At 34.1% G+C, this 15,975-nt stretch overlaps 1 protein-coding gene across 1 annotated transcript in view; it reads right to left on the bottom strand.

Annotated features, from left to right (window-relative positions):
• LOC113505195 (sex peptide receptor-like) overlaps nt 1–15,975 on the bottom strand; it is a 287,008-nt gene that overhangs the window by 10,913 nt on the left and 260,120 nt on the right. Inside the window, exons 6-7 of the mRNA XM_026887787.1 lie at nt 15,347–15,584; nt 921–1,021 (exon numbers count right to left, since the gene is read on the bottom strand). Coding sequence (XP_026743588.1) covers nt 921–1,021; nt 15,347–15,584 — 339 coding nt within the window. The remainder of the gene's footprint in view (nt 1–920; nt 1,022–15,346; nt 15,585–15,975) is intronic.

The following is a 15,975-nucleotide window of genomic DNA, read 5'->3' as shown; positions in this document are numbered from 1 at the left end:
TAACTGTTTAAAGCTAGATAGTTAGCGTCTGTGTACATACGTTTGGTAGGAACAAGGCTCTATTTATATAGATGTAGTAACAAGATAACATGTCCCGTTGGAATTTGCACTTGCCTGGCGTTCAACATTCATCGCATGCCGATATAACTAATTATTAACTATAGTACGGCGTATAGTTGGAGAGAGTATTGTCTAGTTTCTACGTACTAAATGCATTCCTGATTTCACACGTCAGTTCTTCTAATGCTTGAAGTTGTTAGGGTTTTGTACGGAAAGGGCAAAAATGGAAATCTATTACTGAGGCTCCGGTGTCCGTCTGTTCATCGGTCACCAGGCTGTTTCTCATGAATCGGGATAACTAGACAGTTTTTTTTACAGATGATGTATATGTAATGTCGCTAATAGTAGCTAATAGTTGCTATAGTGAAAAATACTAAAGATTAAGTTCGAAGTTAAGCAAGTGTTGTTACGGCCATCGAATTTTAGGGTGACCCACAAGTTTATTTGTCTCTTTACTGATTCGTTTATCTTTAGCGATATCTATTTGTAAGGAACCATCTTCATCGTGAGTGTAAGACTTGCACTTGCCCAGTTATTTAAACAATGTTGTATTTTCAACGTTCAAAATTAACACGCGTGAATGTCATTTTTCTTCGACTGTACTAGCTTAATTTATACATATATACTGTTGAGTTTTATAACAGTAAAGCGTAACATATAAAACGACTTTTGTTAACGATTGTACGAACCCTTTAATTACAAGTCGTTTTGATCGAATGACTAGCTCTACACATGCAATTTTGATACTTACTCCTCAAGTACACAGTTCATTTTACAATAACTCACCGCTTGTTTGGCGTTTTTGTGCTAAATTGGTTCTTGTTTTGAGTCAGTTTAAGGTTTACATTAGAATGACTTACCAAGTTCTGGCTACGGGCGCGTGACAGACGTATATGTAGCGTTGTACTGCTAGCGCTAGGGTCAGCCAGATACTCGCCGTGTGGAACATTGCTGGTATCACCTGGAAACAAAGGATGATGTGAAAAACTCACTTAAAAGAAAAGGACTTTCGTACTAAAAATTTTAATCGTTGTGTCACGGGGGTTTTACATAGATTCAAGTCACATGCACAAGATACATAGACTCGGTACAAATGTTCGTAGATCACAGAGATGCTTGCCCTACGCGGGGTGTAAAATCGGGACTTGTCGCATATACACCGTGATTTTTTAGTCGTCTTACAAAAGCAGCCGAGTTCATGTATCCAATGTCTAGGACACGTTCATGATAAAAAATATAGGTATTTATGAGATTTGAAAAAAAATTAAATGCAATTTTTATTCAATATTATGATGCAATTCGTAGTTTTTTTTAGATACACAGCTCTGTTGCGAGCGCGGTCCGAGCCTTGTAAACATGGTGAGGGCGCGGCCGGCGGCATTTTTATCATTTTTAAGAGTATATTTCAAATTTCTCGTGTTTAATTTTCTTCGTACTTATTATCTTGGTTGATGATAAAAAATAATAATCGCGCCTAGGGGTATTTTACGTCGGATACATGAACTGGGCTGCTTTTGTAAGACGACTAAAAATCACCGTGTAGAGTATTTGGTATGGTGACCAGCACTCTGCTCAGTCTCACTCTGCAGTCAGATTCTAAGGGTTTCCAATAAACTGGGGAAGTGGATTGGTAACATACGAGAGTATATATGTAGTTTTAGGCGCGAGACGCCGAATTGTGTAGTACACCTGTCTCGCTTCCACAATTGCAATAATCTAACTTTGAAAGATTGTACTTGGTAGTAGGTAACCAGTTAGCACTCTATTTTTGTTAGTCACAGGCGGTACAGTCAGACGAACTCGTTCGTTTTAGAGAGTACAGTCGAGCATACTAGTGATACATTTACTGTCCTGTTTCTTGTCATGTATAGCCGGTACAGTCAAGTACATAAATGAGTAGAGTTAGCATCTTATTTTTTCATACTTGCAGTCGGTCTTAAACGCATTCGAGTCTTAGGTATAGTCAAGCACACCAGTGGTTACACTTAATATCCTATTTCTTGTCATAATAGCTGGTACAGACAAACTCATAATTGAGTAGAGTTAGATTCCTCTTTTTTGTTCCTCACAAGCGGTACAGTCGGGCTTAATCTTTTTTTAATCTTGTGTACAATCAAGCACATAAGTGGTTACAGTTGCTATCCTATTTCTTTTTCCTTATAGCCGGTACAGTCAAGTACATAAATGAGTAGAGTTAGCACCCTATTTCCTTTGCGAGTCGTTCCTTCAGCTCAGGATATTGTGTGTCTTTGTCACGGAGATCAAATGTATTATATTTTTGGATGGAGTTCTTCTTGAGTGTTATTACTGGCTCGCGTCAAGAACTAGAGGGGTTAGGAGTTAGGGTTTTAGATTTTCAGAAGAAAAGTGCATATTTAAGTATTGTGAGTGTAGATCATGTTTTGTGTTTTTGTTCGTTTGTTTGTTACTTTTTCAGGTTGAAAATGATTTAGATTAAAATTCAGTGAAAAGGTGCTTTAATTTTTTTATAACTAAAAATCCGTGTTTTTGAAGGAGCCTGCGTGTAAAGCGATAGTTAACTATAATAAAAATTGCATTCATTAAATTGGGAGATAGGTTTTTTAATAGAATCCGATATTTTTGCTTTTCTTGTCGTATGTAATTTAAAAAGTCTAGTCTAACTATATCATCTTTCTGTAAAAGAAAAAATATGTATACCACTTCTTTTTTAATCTAAATTTTTTGTCGTAGGTATACCTAAGTTTAAGACTTTCTTCCGACATCATAAATAATATATACCTTATCATATTATTTATAAAATTTGTGACGTTATTGAGTTCATTTACACAGCCAATCAGATGTGTCGTAAAATACGTTATACAGCCGAACTGTAATTACAATTTTAACTTAATTTAATTTACTTGTTAACTGTCATTTCGAAATCAATTCGGTGATCAATTATATTTTCATTATTGTTCGCTGCTGTCATTACGAGAATGTATTTTGGGTATATTTTTAATTAATAATATTTATTAATATGACAGGTGATAGGAGTTCAATACAATTAAGCGGGATGATAAGTTAAACGGTAGAAACAGAACCCTTTTATTAGAGTTTAGTTGTCTGTCCATTTGTCCGCTGTCCGTCGACCTGTCAGCAGAACCGTTACAGATAGACAAGTAAAATTTTCACAGATTTTGTATTATTGACGCCGTTATAATAAAGAATAATTTTGAGTTTAAGTAAAGGTTGGTTCGCTCATAAATTTGACTTGCGACCAATCTCCGATGTAAATTAATATTTTTGTAACCTTATCTTTTTATTTTGATATTTAATCACACAAATAATATAATCATTATCAATATCATTATCATTATAAATTTAAGTGCTTGGCACTTGCAATATAAATGCGGACAACATCACATACATTGCTCTGAACCCAAAGTAAGTTGCTAAAGCACTTGTGTTATGGAATTCAGATACAACGAAGGTACCACAAACACCCAGACCCGAGACAATGTAGAAATGTGAATATTTTGATTGACCCGACCGGGGATCGAACCCGGGACCTCAGAGCTAGCGACACCTTGAAACCGGTGCGTACACCACTCGACCACGGAGGTCGTCAAACAACAAAAAAATTACAATAATATTCACAAAAACATTTATATCATCTCTTATTACTCAATTGAATAAAATATTAATCTATAAATTACAACCGATCTCCCTACTCAAACAGCTGAGAACACTTCAAAATGCAGAGTTTATCTGCACAGCTTATATTTATTAAAGCTGGACGCTTCCACCGCAATTTGAATATTTCTTTGAGAGAAAATTTATTCTCAATCCATAGGTAAGCCGCGCGGGTTTGCTTGCTAGCAATATTTATTGCATCACAAATGGCGTTATTATGTAGTTTTACCGTTTAAGTAAGTCCAACTTCATTTTGAATAGAGGAACGATTTGCTGGACGTTATATTTTGTGTTCTGAGGTATTTGTAATACCAATGCTTTTAGTGCAGTTCGCGGTAAGAATCTCAATGTGGTTAAGTTAGTAGATCTTATGTAAAATTTTCTTTAAATCGTATTTTTTTTAATTATTAAATACAGGAAATATAAAAACTTATGTTAGTACATTGTTCCACAAAACTGTTTTGAACAGTTTGACTGTGGACTTCGGTTGAGTCTCATATAGTAACGCAAAAATAATCTAAGTAAGGTATTTATGTAGTAATATTATCTATATTTATATATAGGTATTTATAATACATGTAGTTTATATAGATATTTATGTAATTATATTATCTAAAAGGCAATTTTGACAATTTGTTTCCTTTTTTCGGGCATTCAAAAAAAATACGAAGATATATACAGGAAGACACCCAGGCTGTCCCACACGAGGATCGAATCCAAACACGTTGCCCACTAGGGGTTGACATGGTGACCTATACCACTTGTCTATGCGAAAATGTGTAGAATGGCAAGGTTTATAAAGATTCTTGATAGTTGTCAAGAAAACACGAAAAAATACACAATTGCAACAGCCTTATTCAAAGAATCAGTCAATTTTGTAATAAATTTTGTTCTGAAATGTAATTTCATTTCGTCACATGCAAATAAATCCTAAACCTTTAAAATTAAAGTAACTCTTAAAGCATGTCTAAGTACGTACTTTGATATCCATTAAATCCTAGAATATATTCAAGTTCAAAATTTTGAATTGATTAGATCTGCGCAATGCGTTTTAGATCAGAGATCGGCAGTCAATAGAAACCCGATTGAATTTGAGGACCCTCTCCAGACAAGTTTTGCGACTGCCAAGCTAATGCAGTTTCACTTTAGCGACATAAAATACTACTTTCAGGTATGTATTAACTATCCTACTAATATTATAAACGCGAAAGTTACTATATTTGGATTAATTGATGTATGTATGTTTGTAACTCTTTCACGCAAAAACCAATGAACGGATTTAGACGAAACTTGGTACACGGATAGTTTATAACCCGGATTAACGCATAGGATAGTTTTTACCTCAATTTTATGTCCCCGTGGGATCATTTTCGATTCGAAGCGGGTGGGCCCGTGGCAACAGCTAGTATGATAGTCTTTTAAAAAGAATGGATGAGAATAAATGTTCATTTAAGATACATGGTTCATATTGGATACATGGTTGAGGAATTCGAATAATAAGACTTTAAACACCAAAAACAAAAATACCAAAATGCCTTCTTTCATAGTACTATTTCAAAACCAATTGCGAATTCCCATAAAGATCTCAAAGAATCGACTTCGTAACAGCGTCCCAGTTTAAAATTTCCACAATTTCAATTCGTCGCTCTTGCAGTAACACAATTTTTGAATCCGCAAACACAAGTCCAACGATTATACAGAAAGTTACAAACTTACTTTTGCATTCGGCAAAACTATTTTTTGAACGGTCCTCGCTCGGGACGTCTCTTTTACGACTGCAAAAGTACTTGTTTTTGCCTTGCTGAGTCTGTAAGTCGCTGGCGAACTTTTGTGTGAAAAAATATCGGATTTTCAAGTGCTTTTGAGCGCTCAAACGGGATCCGTTGAAGCTGAAATGCGCTCAGGTATAATTCACACTAACTGATTGACTTGGGTCCTTTGAAAATATTTTTTGGTAGAATTTTTCTGGTAGTTAAATGGGCTGTTAGCGTTGCAATTGAAAATTAATCAAATGAAAATGGTAAAAGAATCGTTAGCGTTGCAATGTAACAACAAAAGAAAATTTGTGGTCTTGAAGTATGTTTTTGAAATTTACTAGGTTTAACTTAACTATTCTACTTCAGTAGCTAAGAAAATACCATATAATAAATCAGGCTTCGCTTAGTTTGAGGCTAGATGGCGTTGTGAAAGTTGTGGAATATTGTTATAACCCGAGAGTAAAAATAGCTTAACATTACTCTTCGTGTGATAATAGTCGTATTGACGTGAATGGTTATCAGTCGTTCCCTTTGAGCGTTATTGCGTTTATACTTATTAAATCATAAGAGATTTAAACTGTTCGATAAAAGAAGTATATTGGTCAAAGGGCAGTGATGAAAAATTAGATTCTTTTTTGACAAGTCATCAAGTTTAGGCTTGTATACTGACATTTTATAAAAGAATGACAAAGAATAAAATAAATGGATTACCTTTCCATTATTTACTTAATTATCACACTAATCTACCATTACAGGTTACTTAACCTAATGCGGTAGCTAGGACTAAACAAAGGTCTAAGTATTTATGTGAACTAGGGTTTCAAAGATTGAATTATTATGCACATAGTTGCAGGTCTAAATTCCAGCAACTGTTTTAATATGTAATTTTCTGACAATTCTGATATGCACAGGCAATAAGTTAGCCTGATACACATGCCCATCATTGCTCCTCCTGGAATTTCTTGTTGCTTCATCCACTTTTCTCCTAGATATGAAATCCTAGTGGTTATGGTTAGTGACCCTGACTACTATAGCGGAGGTCGTGGGTTCGATGCCCGCCCAGGACAAATTTTGTGTGATGAGCATGATCATTTGTTCTGGTGTCTGGGTGTAATTTATCTATAATATGTATGTATTTAGAAATATATAAGTAAGTTTATCAGTTGTCTGGTTACCATAACACAAGCTCTGCTTAGCTTGGGATCAGATAACCGTGTGTGAGTTGTCCCATGATATTATATTGTATCCTTTATTTCATTTAAATACATATAAATTATTATATTATCCTTACTATTTACGATTCCCATGTTTCAAATTTCTATCATGCGCGATTTCTTGGAGTTTTATGAATAAATTGGTTTCAAGACTTTCAAAATCTTTGATTGATTTGTATATTCTATAACTTTAAGTCCATTGAATTACATGCATTTTGTACTTTTATTTCTACTCCAAACAAATTACGATCACGTGACAACATGTAACGTATCTCTACGAAGGATCTTGCTTTTAGTATTTGAAAGAAATAATGAAAGTAAACATGGAATCAAGATAACACATAAAGTGAAACAACCAATCAAATTCATGTCAAGTCACGTGATGTTATAATAAAAGGAAAACAATAATAGGGATGATGACTGGGTATAAAAAGAAAAAATCTCATTAGTCCCTCAGTTAGATAATTGAAAAGTATGAGACACGTATTTTTTCCTTTTTCAGAAAAACTAGAGTTGACAAAGATAACTGCTTTAAAGTTTAGGAGAGGGGGCTTGTGACGTAACGATAGAGTAAAATTTATACTCAATCGTGACGTCACGCGTAAGTTTCATTCACTGTAATTTGGTCTTTTTATGTTTGCGGGACAAATAAAGAAATACGTATCCATTATTATACAAAAAACTGCAAAAAAAAATTGTCATCATGCCTATTATGTTTGATAGTCTACTGTCTTACTTTGTTGCGTACAGCTTAGGTTAGCATAAAAAAAAAACTTTACAAAAGCCTCTCCAAGCACGAATGTGTGTGTACCTTAAAACTTTGAAACCTGGTTATGCTTACATCATCGAAGAAAGAAGAGGAGAAAATTTAGGTACTAAAAGTATATTATGCTTTCGAGGAAAATTAGAAACGTAATTATGCTGCTTGATTAGATAACAACATGGTAACTCAAAATGATGTAAAATAAAGTGCAGTTGATTAAGAGACGAAATAGATATGAAAAATAAAATTTAGACGTGTTCACAAAACCTTTTCGTGTAGCCAATGTACCTATAAACATGGCTGTTAGTTTATGTTTTTCAAATAATGCTTCCAATATACTTCGATTATTATCGATTTAATTTTCATCTCGTTTCTCAGGCTTTTTGAAGTCTAGCTCTTGATTTTCATTAAATTTGCCTAAATTTTAAATTTCAATTGGAGCGTCCGCCTATGCCTGCCAATAACATATACAATAATATAACAATACATATCATTTAACAATAAATACTATTTAATCCGTATTACGACAACAAAACAAATACATATAATTATTGTATAATGCCTTCGTGGAACATAGGTTCACCATAAATTCATTCTTCAATAGCAATATTATCCCCTTAATCCTTTTACTGGAAAAGATAATACAGATTGCACAATATTCCTCGCTCGATCAATAAATTGTGGGCTGTTTAATGATTGCGCATTACTCATTAATAATTATATCTGTGTAATTGTGCGCAGTAATTACCGACTGACCTAAAAAGACAGCTATGGTAATTATATTATGGGTAGTGAGGTATTCAACTTTGCGGTAAAAGTGAACAAATCTGGAAGAAATATAAAATCTTCAGTTTTTTCTGTATATCTATTATGTGTTGCATTGAACAACAAATGTCTCTGATAATCGGATTAAGACCATTCTCTCCTAAGCCAATCCTTTGAGACGAGATTGTTATTGTCACTAAGATTAAGTCGAAGTAATATCTATATTGATTCATTCCATAATTTATTACACTATCTTTATAACATGACTTTTTCAAGACATACTTAATACTTTATCTCGTGGCTAATCTATAACCGCATAAGTGATTCGATCACACGTTAAGCTATGCTTGACGCGGTTGGTCCGTAGATGGGTGACCATCTTTGTCATAACGAGTTCCTCCGTGTTTTGGAAGGCACGTTAAATTGTGGGTCCCGGCTGTTATTCCCACATCTTTGACAGTCGTTACAGGTAGTCAGAAGCTTGAAAAGTCTGACAGCCAGTCTAACCAAGAGGTATTGTGTTGCCCAGGTTACACACAGGTAAATATGAAATGTGTTATTTTCATATTTTGTTATAAGGGATTCACGTCTTAAAATAAGACTATTGTAGTTGTAAAACACCGTTACTCTATATAATACACCGTCTCCACTTTACAATGTGCTTTATTTAAAATCCAGGACACTAATTTCCATTTAAAAGTAAGTATACTTTCTCAAGAAAATCCACAGCTCATTTTAACTTTGGCGATGAAGAGGGATTTCCTTTACGTACCAGCTCATCTTTAGACCAGAATAAAGGTAGCCACGTATTGTATCTACACAATAGCTACCTCGAACGCAAACACAAAGGAATTTAAAAAATATTGATGCAAAGAATGTGGAAATTGGAATCTGAATTACCAGGCATTATTCTAAAATCGTCGATGCATAAGAGATTGGTTCATGATTTGTTATCTTTCTGCGATGCGGGTTTCAATGAAACCTCTTTGCTATGGGGATTTGCGGTGATTTAAATTTGATAAATCGTTATGAAAAGGTGTCGTGCCCGCAATTTTAACTGTAATTAGGTTTTGCTGTGTAGAATTTGATAATGAAATTGATACATGTTCTGTTTAGTACCGTTTTCATAAGCTTTTAGGCTCTATGGTATTCCAGTTATAGTTAAACACTAGAAAAACATTTCAACATTTAATTTTGAATTCTTATTTGTTTTTATGATTTATAATAATACAAATAGTGTGAGGTCAAGCTATAAACTCTTTTATTCATCAGAGTTTACAACAGCGTATATTAAAAAGAGCGTTGGTGACAGTACAAAACCTTGAGGGACTCCTTTACAAAAGTAAGTAAGTTAACAAGATTGCACTCTTTATTCTGTAACAAAAGCTACGGTTCTATGAAAATAGAGACTAGCAAGTTAATTGTGAAGCAAAAAATATCTGGCGCTGCACTCTACAATAGGGCAACTTTATAATAAGGCACTGCATAACATTGTCGAAAGCTTTGCAAGAAAATACGCGGATCAACGTTTTGGTACCGTAAGTGTAAAACAGTTCATGAGATATTGTCAAAATATGTTGAATATTATTTGACTTTAAACCACCTTCACACTTCACACACCTTCGCGTGCATGTTTAATAAAGGAATTAATTAATTAATTTATCTTTTAGAATAACAAACTATTGCTTAAACCGTTTTCCTCACTCTCTGGAGAGCTAAACTTTACAGTTATAGATACTTACTCAGTGTTTAATATTACCATTTAATATTACCATACCTACTAAACACACTTTCAGGTGATGACCTATAAGCCGCCTGTCTAAGTACATGACTATATAAATGTAACTATTAATATCTACACCTACCAATTTCATATCTACAAATTACACTACAGAGTAGGTACTTGATATTCATACCATACTACGTAGTTATGGTATTTTCGATTCTGAAAAACTCGCTATCTCCCATTTTTAACGGCATTATTTACCTTGGTTTAATTTAGCGGAACGAGAGTTAAGGATGGGATTGTATTTTCATTGGAATATCGATACTTTTAGTTTTAGATGACATAATATTCCTTTTCTTCTGCTTCAGTTTTCTTTTAGTTTACTGATAATTTAAAATAAAGTAAGTGTGTACGTTATCTCACTTTTTATTTTTATTTTGTGGTACTTACTACTAACAAAACTTTTGGCATCTTAATTTTGAGAATGTGGCTAAACTATTTTCGTGTTGAACAGGCAAAACGCAAAACACATACTTGAAATGGCAAAACGTTGAACCTCAAAATATATCACTCGTATATCAGAGTAATCTTAGTTCGGCGTTCTCGCTCGAAACTCGGTTGGATCCGAATCTAGTCAGGCAATTCCGATAAATTCGCTTAAGTTACATGACTTTTTAATCGTGACCTGCCTCTCGAAAGGTATTATAATAATTAAGGTATCGATAGAATTATCGATAGCTATTTTACATCCCTAGTCACCTGTATAATCTGTATAGGACAGTCGTTTGTGCTGCATATTGGATATCAACCCTTACTATTTGCTCACGATACCCGTATTTGGGTTTAGTAATATGTTATTATTGTGCCTATCTATTGTTGGCATGCCCTCAGGCCGAGAGATGGAAATAATATTTATTTTACGTTTCTAAGTAGCCTGTTTTCAATTTCAGAGGCTATTCTTGAAACCAATTTCTCGTACCTTAGGTATGGAAGTATTTGGAAATTAACTATGTATATGATTTAAGGATTTGATTGAATTTGGACATGTTTTATTAACACCAGCAAGACTTGCTAACGCTACAACGAAGTACTAAACTTACGTATTTCCACGAAAACCCATATAATTGTGAAACCCACTTTAACAGAACCACAAAGAGCTTGGACTTCAAAGAACGGTCATTCACACCGACACACGTCACTGCGTGACGTCACTGTTTGATTTTGGGTAGCATTGGTAGCAATATTATAGACGAAATAATATAAATCAGAAATTGGGGTTTATTAGAAACATTTTCCAATGCTTATTTCACTAGACGACTAGGCGATTGTGGGTTTAGAAAATAAGGTAGATGAGGTTATGTTTTTGAGATTTGGGAATCAAGAACATTTGTTAATTAACAGCAGTCACATATTTATTTTACTCAACGAATTTTTTTGAAGAAAAATTCCGGCGTCGGCTTTATCTTTTCTAGACTATATTCATCCAGACTTTCAAAGAAAGAATTAACAAAAATAAAAACAGAGTCCCAAACTTTCCCACCTAAACCTTTGTTATCATAAAGAGAGTAATGGCTTACATATCAAATATTGATTGATATAATTACTTAATATCACGCCAAGCTATTTGGTCACGACTATGCTATGTATAATATATAATGTACATGTAAAATACTTAATCCAACTGAATCTAATATCTAATAGCTGACGAGTAATTTGAGGAGGTAATATTAAAAGTTGGCAAAATTCTAAAAGATACGTGTCTATCATTTGGTCTATATAATTTTGTAGACCATTCATTGAATCCGGTGAGTATGAATGATTTTATCAATTTATCTCTCTGGTCTAATTTAAGATCTTTCGTCATAGAAAATTTTACGTAGAAATTGAAGATTCATTTATCATTTGTAGATTGAAAGTGCAAACGAAATTTGTTAATTAATTAATTTTGGTATCTATCTAATAATTTCTCAACCTGAAGAAAACCTCTACAGATGTTGGTTCAGGATTTTCAGATTGAGATAATTATGGGATAGGACCTTTCTGTTGGGCTCTTAGAAAATATTTCTAATTTAAAACAAAAAACGATTGAACAAAATTACCAGATGACAAAATATAATTTTGAGTAGAAATTTAAAAACTAATTTCAGGTGATATAAGATTAGATGTACATAGTGATATAGTAAAATTGATACGCTTGACAATCAGATTTCCATATCCCATATTTCTACAAACAATTTTCAAGTTAAATCATCAATATTCTATATCACTTCGCTTTCATTTGAGTATCAAGTATATTTTCAGATATTTGGTTATTATTTACCTTTAAAACAAAATAAACTAAATCAAAAGCGTTCAGTCTATTCAGAAGCTATGACGCCACAGACAGCAGGACACGTCAAACTTATAACACCCCTGTTTTGCGTCGGGATTAAAAATATTATAAATAGCTCTAATCTCATCAAAAGCGGTCGAGTGATTTAGTTGTGAAATAATTACAAACTAATCTGCAGGATTGTTTCATTTTTTTTTAACGTATTTATACACTCACTTTCTTGCTTGTATGTTTGTTTGCAACTAAATTTTGAGGCACTTCCCGATAAGCTAGCAGGCTGAAATTTTCAGGGTAGCTTCAGACCCGATGACAATGCAATTTTTAACCATAAAACGGCTGGACTGACTTTGATACGATTTCAATGTAGCGACGTTTAAAAACGTAGGTATTAGATTTTTAAGAGCCGATTTTTCAATCGCCAGTAAACTTCTGTCTGAGGAATAAATATCGCCGTTAAAAAAATTTTCTATAAGCTGTCAAAACGTTAAACATATTCGTCAGATAAAAGTTATCTGGCGATTGAAAAATCGGCCCTAAATCAATTAATGATTACTAATATTTTCCATTTGCATCTACGTAAGTAGTTATCATACCTGATAAGCTTTTTATTTCATGACGTAATCTTAGCATGTTAATGCAGTATAACTCATAATAAAATAAGCATACTTTACTTCTTCAAAGAGTCGTTCACTACTCTTTCACGCAGTACAGCTCCAGTTGTGGAAGCGAGACGCCGTACTTACTCGTGTATAGCGCTATCCCGCTCACACACCGGCAAAAATCTTACTTTAATGTCGGTAGTAGGCCCTTTGCTTTCAAGTATTAACTTGACTTTCACAACAAAGAACAAAAGGACTTATAATTATGAATTTTAATTAGTTTTGTTGTAAGGACTTTATTGCATGCACACTGATGTACAGTCAGTAACAGTCGTATAACACAATCTGGTTTATAAAGACACAGTATTTTAGTGACATATGAGGATGGGGTATTTGAGAAAAAAATTTTTTTTTCTTTAGTCAAATATTAAGAACATGTGATGACACTTGTATGTTCTTTTTACCAACAAGTGACGTTATTAGCCCCCACGTCCAAAAGTTTCTCCTTTTTCGTGGTGTTTTAAAATAATCGCACTCTACAGATTTTTTGAAATTATCTGACGGTCTAATTAGATTTTTATATACATTGGTGTTTCTTTTAACTACACTAGGTGTATAACCTATTTTGTTACCTAATGGCTAGTAGTCCAACAGCACTTTTACTGTGTAGGTACAGTTGTAAAACTTTCGACGCTCGTGTGTGTTTGTGACATCATAGCTCTCTCGGCGAACGCATGAAACTATTTAAGACCTGTTTTGTTTTTTATTTTAATACTAGCTGTTGCCCGCGACTTCGTCCCCGTGGGTAGAAAATATAAGTTATGATTATACCCGCCCTGTTTTTTGATGGTTTATAGCCTAAAGCCTTCCTCGATGAATGGTCTATTCAACACAAAAAGAATTTTTCAATTTGGACCAGTAGTTCCTGAGATTAGCGCGTTCAAACAAACAAACAAACAAACTCTTCAGCTTTATATATTAGTATAGATAGATAGGATAGTCGGGAGTTTTAAGCTATGTTAGATAAAAAAAATATTCCACGCTATATTAAATATTGTGTTAAAGCACTTCTGAGGCGGACTGTATTGCTGCATGTTGCACGCTAGTTTAGATCTAGACTCAAACTTAGACATTTATAATTATTCGCGTAACCGACGTGTTTATTACTTTTAATTGGAATAATTCATGAGGTCTAGTTATCAACTCCCTGGCCGTCAAACTTTCATATAAAACAACGTGAGTTATTTTAAAATACAGTTGAGTTTTTGTTCAGCATAGGTAAACGTTCAGAAATATGCTATATATTGTATACAACTACTATTATTTGTGGTGCTTATCTTTTGATGGTAGAAGGCCTCTGTTTTAAAGAGAAGTACCATTATGTACTAAGAGAACATAAATGTCTTAATATTTAAAAAAAATGGAGCAGTTTAATGAAAAGCCGTTCATGCCGATCAAGCGTAAATGGGAATTGCAAAAAATAACGTTATTGCCACAAAAAATCATTCGAATTGGACCAGCCGTTCTTAAGGAGTTTAGTGACATACACTTTAGAATCTGAGTCAATTGTATTCGTACATTTACTACGTAATGTGAACTAGGTTTTTAATAAATATATTTTTATTTTCTTTTTATTTTGTTTATTTCATATTTAAATGGATCTTGGCTTTCTGAATTTAATCTAAGTCTGAGATAAGACAGATCTGACATCTGACATAAGTACGATTTAATAATCCTTTGATGTTTAGATATTATTGTGAATTTTGAAATACGGCCCCGAATAAATTAAATATTTTCATATAGGTGTAAATGATCTTGGCTTAACTGATTATTGTGAGAGTAACCTTTGGACGTTGTATTTCAAGTTCGTCGGTAGTTTGTCGCAGGAATCGTGTTAGTCGTGTATGCGATTAATACAAATGAGACTTATAATGTAAAAAGATTTTGTACGAAACTTCGTCAAAATTGTTTGGATGAAGCCAACCCTACATATGTTGCATAATTTGACCTCGTACATGTATCTAGTTTCAACACCCTTATACAAGTAGTTCTAATAGCCGTAAAACATAAAAGTGTTATCGAAAACAAAAAACAACTGAGGACCTGTCGTAGCGTCTTATAGTTATATTATTGTGGAAAGAGACACCGCTCTATACCGAGGAGAGCACTGTCACGCTTTCACAACTTCAATCTCCTTACCTATACAGTCAATATACATGTTACTTCAAAGCTTTAACCGTCCGTAGTAGGCCTTTGAATAATAATATTACTTTAAGATGTGTAGTTTGACCCAGGTATCGCTGGAGGGATACAGTTGAGGCGGACCTTCGGGCGCTTAATGCCGATGACTGGCGAGAAGTGGCTAAGGATCGGGTAAAGAGGCGCTCTCCCGTATCAGAGGCCAAGACCTAAAGCCATTTGGGTCGCTGAGCCAACGGCGTAAATAAGAGATGCCAGACTACTAAACCCCACTCACCTCATTCATATAATTCCACGCTTGACAGGCCCTGACAGGACTCAACGGCTTGTAATGGTTGCCGAAGGTGTACATGTAGAACAGCCAGGGTGCAGGGAACAGCATCGTGAACATGTCGCAAAGGGCCATGGCCATGAGCACCACGTTTGTGGGGGTCCGCATGTGCCGGCGAGAGAGCACCACCACGATCAACGTGTTAGCTACTGTGGTTGTTGCTAGGAGGAACGGGGCGATATATCTGAAAGAGAAAAGCATTTTTTTTTACATAAATAGTAATATGTGAAACTTTGTGTGTGTAAACTTTTGTGGATCACACAAATGCTTGACCTAAGCAGCGATTGAACTCACGACACGTCGCGCAATGTGGGTTTACAATACAAATATTTATTAATTACTAGCTCACCCAGCAAACGTTGTTTTGCCTAATAAATTATTTCTAGTTGTATGTATTTTTCAATGCCACATTATAAAAAAAAAAAAAAAAAATTCATCCAAAAAATAAAAAATATTTTTTAGTGTGAGCAACCCTTATCACTTAGGGGTATGAAAAATAGATATTGTTCTATTCTCAGACCAACCCAATATATATACAAAATTTCATTAGAATCGGTCGTACCGTTTCGGAGGAG

This window comes from Trichoplusia ni, chromosome 24 (genome assembly GCF_003590095.1).
Source record: "Trichoplusia ni isolate ovarian cell line Hi5 chromosome 24, tn1, whole genome shotgun sequence".
NCBI classification, from domain to species: domain Eukaryota; kingdom Metazoa; phylum Arthropoda; class Insecta; order Lepidoptera; family Noctuidae; genus Trichoplusia; species Trichoplusia ni.
Note: the sequence above shows the minus strand (reverse complement) of the source record. Positions and strands in the feature narration are given on the sequence as shown.